Consider the following 6,000-nt stretch of genomic DNA (forward strand, 5'->3'; position numbering starts at 1 on the left):
GAAAAGCATACTAATCCAAGTACTGTGTTTCAGGGAGATGCGGATGCCTCCTCTCCAATACAACCATTCATGGCAGTCCATGCAGAGCCAGAGGTATGGATACTAACAGTTCCATCGAAATAGATCATCACTGGTCGAATACTTGTCGTTTGATTGTTGCACAAAATGTTTAAATTGTATTTGGCTATTGAGCTGTACCTGTGTGTTCGTCCTCACGTGTTTTATGCTAACAATATTTTGATACATAGTAATGAAAGTACTATGTTTCAGGGAGACGATGGAGCCTCATTCCTTGCTGTCTATGCGGATACAGAAAATATAGTCCTTGCAGCGCAAGAGGAAGGGAGGACATGCGGAAACGAATCGGAGCTACAGCGTGCAGATGTTGAAGGTCGAGTCAAAAAAGTTGCAAAGAAAAAAAACCAAAAAAAGGTTAGTTACAAACAGTTAATAACTTTAAAAAAATGTTTGTGGTGGGGACTATTTTATCTTTTTTTCCAGTCAATTCTACTACACTCCATCTTGTGTTTAAACTGAACATCCCTTTTCCAATCTCTCCTCCAGTTACCCGTGGGCGTCAGAACTATACACACACAGACAGTGAAGCGAATGAGAGATGTGGCTTGCCAGACCATGTACACTATGGAGGAACTATTAATTGAGGCGAGGCGTGTTCAGGCTCGAGATGCTCATGTCCAATGGCCAGAACATGAATTAGCTCTGTTTGGAGACTACAGCAAAGTTGCATTGGACCATAGCTACTGTGCGACCGGACCACCACAAGAAGATGTTATTGAATGTATTGAAGATAGCTCTGAAGTAGTTGCAGATCAATTTGCACAATCTACACCCGCCAAAAAATTGCCACCAAAAAACATGTCAACATTGTTGTGTTCTCCCATCAATGTTGAATTAGCAGATGTTGAAATGAGAGAGAATGAACCAGCCGCAGCATCCATAGACGCAACAATACTTGATATCAGCGATATTACTTTCCAATGTGTTGACATCTCCACAACGTCAAAGGCCGAAAAAACAACGTTGACGCAGGATGACAGTCTAATGAAAGAGAGCAAATACATTCTATTCGACAGTTGCTTGATGGAAATTATAAGTATGCTGAAATGTGTGCATTCCGTTAGAGGGAAAGTATGTGGGAAGCCATTGATTAATGTGACTCGTCAAATGAAAGGCAGTAACGTCAAAATAAATGCCGCCTGTAGATTAAATCATAGGTTCTCATGGTCTGCACAACCAATGCTGGGGAAAATGCCAGCAGGCAATTTACTGTGTGCAGTTGCATCACTTTTTAGTGGCTCCAGTTTTAGAAAGTTAGAGGCTTTCTTTCAGTTTGTGGGACTCCATTTCATTTCTAGTGCGCTGTACTACACATACCAACGTGATTATCTGTTTCCGGCCATTAGTGATGCTTGGAGAATTGAACAATTGTCTTTAGCAAGTACATTCGAAGGCAAACGATTCAGGCTAGCCGGCGATGGACAGTGCGATAGCCCTGGATTTTCTGCCAAGTACTGCACCTACCACTTTCAGGACATGGATAGTAAGAAAATTGTGAGTTCGGAGGTCGTGCAGGTAACACAATGTACATCCTCAGTGGCCATGGAGAAACTAGGATTTATAAAATCAGTGGAACATCTACAATCGAGGGGGATGCACATCGACCTCATAGCCACGGATAGACACGTTTCAATTGCCAAGACAATGAGAGAGCAGTTGCCACATATTAAACATCAATTTGACGTATGGCATCTTGCTAAATCAATCAATAAGAAAATCTCGGCTGCAGGGAAAAAAAAGGTTTTGAAAGTATTTTGCAGTGGTCACATTCTATCACCAACCATCTTTGGTGGAGCTCAAAAACTTGCGAGGGGTCAGTGGAAATACTACTTGAAAAATGGCGGTCACTGATGCACCACTGTACCAACGTTCACCGCTGGACAGCAAATGAACATTTCCACCAATGTGAACATGGCCCTTTGTCCCCAGAGGAGGCACGGAAGAAGAAGTGGTTGATTCCATCATCACCGACACACAAAGCCATTGAGAAGATTGTTTTCGACAAAACTCTATCAAGAGATTTGAGAGGACTGACAGAATTCTGTCACACAGGAGATTTGGAGGTGTTCCACAATATGTGCCTAAAGTACAGGCCAAAGCGCTTGCATTTTAGCTTTCGGGGCATGAAACATCGCACTCTACTAGCGGTCTTGGCCCATAACAGCAATGTTGGACGTGAACAATCTAGGACTAGGGGTAAAGTAAGGATGCCTCGCTACACTAAGGTGTTTTCAAAAAGAAGTAAGCAATGGGTGATCAAACCAGTCTATGATGAAATGCAGTTCGACTTTGTGAAAGGCCTTATTGTTGCTGTGTTAGAGAAGCACAGATATGGAATTTTGGATGTTTCTGTACAGAGCAGTGATCCATTGCCACCAAACATTGCGACTGTGCCATGCCCACCCGATGCACAGCTGATTGTAAAGTACAAATCGCGGTTTAAATAATTGCAATAGGATTGTATTTTTGTAAATAAATGTTATTGTACAGTGTACCAGTAAACCTAACCCCCAACTTCACCATCATGGGTGGCGAAGAAGCTGGGTGTCATCTTTGAATTCTCTCTATTCACCTCACATATGTGTATGTATATTTTTTTCTCATGTCTCATCTCATGTAAATGTAAATGCTGCGCACTGTTAACGGAGGGGAGGCTTGCGTATTGCAAATAATAAAACAAACAAACAAACAATAAATCTCACTTTTAACTCAACTCCTGTGGTACTTTATACTTTCCCTGACCTTCCGCAAAAAATTAAATGTCTCAATTTGGGCTGCAAAGCTCGCAGACAACGGGGACAAAATTGGGGCACTTAGAACGCGCCAGCCAAGCAGGCCGTGGCATTTGGGAGAGAAGCCAGTTCGCATTTGCACATTGAGGCGCACTACATAGACGGATTCTAAACTTCAAGTTCTCATAGATGCCTATACTACGTGATGTTGCAAATAAAGAATGCGAAGGACAGTGCACAGATGAGGCCCACAAGTCGCACTGGAAGTATAAGGGTCTATTGTTTTTTGACCTTGAGACAGGGACCATGCCGAAAGAACTACATTTGAAGGGAGTGCGCAATAACGTAAGAGACGATAAGGCAGAAAATTCAGAAACTAGACCGAGTTTCAGTTTTAGGTCAGTATACGAAAAATCATTGTCAAGAGCACGGTCCGTTTTACAGACTGCATTACGAAGAGACACAATGGAAATTTCAAATATAATGTAAGTAAACCTTTACACGCTTTTATACCGGAATGAAGATTTAATGAATGGATGCATGAATAAATGAATGAATGAAGAGCTAGGAAAAGCAAGTAAAACTGTTCGTAGTGGGCACATGGGCATGCAGGTTCACTGGTCTCACCGATCTCGCTCCTTGGCCCAGCCACTTTTCCCTGCACTACGGGACTGTCTCTGTATCCTTCAGCCCCTTGTCCCGGCATTTACCTTGCACTTGCCACCAGCTGGCCCTATTATTTAATTTGTATTCAACTATCCTTGTACAGCCCATCCCCATGCGCGATCAGAAAGACACCTGGCCTAGTAGGATCGTTGTCTGTCTGCCCTTGTTCCCCAACTGCCTCGTCACGCCTAGAAACACTTGAGTATACGCACGTTACAAATGCCATATCATATCATTCCTCCTGCATGTAGACTGTCGTTTATCATTGTGTGTTGGCCTCGATTTATCTCGTTACTTTTCGCATTTATGTTAGAGAAGAACATACTCCATTGAACTACCCTTGCAAGCAAATAGTTTCTGATCGGCCGTAATAAATGAAATGAGTAATATTAATGAAGTTCGGCTAGCGAGACTAATTATCATTTTTTTGTTTTCATAACAGTTATTTGATCCCTTTCTGCAACTGCCATCTGTTTGAGACACCGGCGGATGGATTCTTCAGCAGACACATGCAGCTTCGTGTCAACAACTGGAGCACGATCACCATATTATGGGACGATCGCCAAGGGCCCACATGCCCTTACGCTGTACTAGTGGCTAGAAGTAACATAAACTTTAGGCTGGACTAGTGCCTAGTTGATGGAACAGCCTTGCGGTTCACCGTGCTTCCAAAGTGATTCTTTTTACGAAAATGAACACCCTGTGTGCCATAAAAGAACAGCGCGTGACTCAAGATGAAACGGAACAGTTATTGCGGATACAGATAAAAGAAAATAAATGGCTTCCGGAGTTCATATGAATATTCTCTAAACATTTAATCCCAAATAAATTTACTTTACCAAATGTACCGTGTTGCTGTTTCATTGTAAAGTACAGTTTCATATTCCGAATTGTGGCGCGCTGTGTTGTGAGTTGATCTGTGTTGGTTTCCGGGTTCTGTGTGGAGCCGCGCAGAAGACGACTGGGCGCGTTTGCCTACGCAGCACAGTAACGTCACGGGGAGAGGCGGGGAATATGAATGTTTTGATAATGTCAGGCTCAAGGGGCGGGGGAATTGATTTAGTGCCGCAAAAGCAGGTCAGCCAGGGCGATCGGGGAAAAGATAGGATTATCAGAAAATGGCGGCTCCCAGGTGCTTGTTTTCGCGTGCGTTTAATGGACGAAAACTCGGGTAAGGTCCATAGGAAAGTTTTCTAAAATCGAGCCACTTAGACTTAAAAAAACATGGCCGACCCATAGGAACAATAACATTTTTTACTAGACGATGCCTTTAACTTCCAAATCTTTGTTCCAACAAAAGTAAAATGGCTTCATTTTCCCAGATTGTGTGTGCCGGAGAAACCGGCAACTTGATGCGTTTCACCACAATCCCCTGGCTTGTTCACAATATCCAGCCACATGAGAATAACATTAGCATATAACCACATAGTGATGAAAAGGGGAAAAGGCTATTCAGATATAACAAACTTGTCAGTTAATTTGGATTGGGCGATGAGGAGTCCAGCAGAATTCCCCTGTCGTTTGCCATATATTGGACCGATACAGCGTGTTACTGTCTCAGATTTTCTGCACAGTATGTCAGTAATGTACCTGACTACAACTACGTGTCTCGTTTCCATTATAGCAGCACAGGTACAGCACCTTAGTATCTTTAGATCCGGTGTCCTATACTGTTCTAGAGGCACAGTTGCAGTGTTCCGCATTGTAATTGACAAGAGTGCCCAAGATTGCTGGCAACAATTAAAGTGCCTAGTGCTTAATACACTAAGAAAAGTTCTAGCAACAACACAGACACCAATAAAGTGTCTAGTGCTTAGCTCAATGTTAGCAGTTTTAGCAGCAATGCAAGCAATACTGAGTCAAGTGTCTAGTGCAAAGATAAAAACGCTAGCAGCAGTAAGTAAAGGTCTTGTGCTTGACACAGTAGTGACAGTCCTAGCAGCAGTACAGACAGCGATAAAGATAGTGCCTAGTGCTTGACACGTTAGTAACAGTCCTCACGACGATGCTGGTAGAGTAGCAATAAGTAAAATGTCTAGTACAGTAGGTAAAGTGTCTAGTGCAGTAAGAAGCAGCCTAGTAATAACCCCATACATTTAGGTAACTGACGTGCCTGGTGCAATTCTAAAAACATTTTATTATCTCAGCTTGAATGCCAAATTGGTCAAATTTGCCCACTGATGGGCAGTTGTTAGAGAATTCCAGCATCTCAGCTATAACAGTATATGTGTGTCTTGCAAGCATGTGTGGGACTGGAAAGTACGGCAATATATAAAATACCTAATGTAATTCTAATAGGGCAATCATCGTATCTTCCAAAGTACACTTATAAAGTGCTCAGTACTAAACAATCGATACTCAGTCCTTACATTGTAACACAGACTGTATATCAGACTATGAGCATTGCATTTCTAAAATTAGCAATCCCACATTGAGGATGTCATGTATGATGTATGTGATTAAATGGTGTGTATACTGTTCATGCCAAACAGAAGATACGATCTAGACCTCTGCATGTTATACA

General features: G+C 42.4%; 1 protein-coding gene across 1 annotated transcript in view; it reads left to right on the forward strand.

Annotated features, from left to right (window-relative positions):
* DFFA (DNA fragmentation factor subunit alpha) overlaps positions 1 to 4,313 on the forward strand; it is a 175,723-nt gene extending 171,410 nt beyond the window's left edge. The window contains exon 8 of the mRNA XM_069609965.1: positions 3,919 to 4,313. Coding sequence (XP_069466066.1) covers positions 3,919 to 3,954 — 36 coding nt within the window. The 3' untranslated portion in view covers positions 3,955 to 4,313. The remainder of the gene's footprint in view (positions 1 to 3,918) is intronic.
* Positions 4,314 to 6,000: the final 1,687 nt, after the last annotated feature.

The sequence above is a fragment of the Ambystoma mexicanum genome, chromosome 8 (genome assembly GCF_040938575.1).
Source record: "Ambystoma mexicanum isolate Mex_15411 chromosome 8, UKY_AmexF1_1, whole genome shotgun sequence".
Taxonomy (NCBI): domain Eukaryota; kingdom Metazoa; phylum Chordata; class Amphibia; order Caudata; family Ambystomatidae; genus Ambystoma; species Ambystoma mexicanum.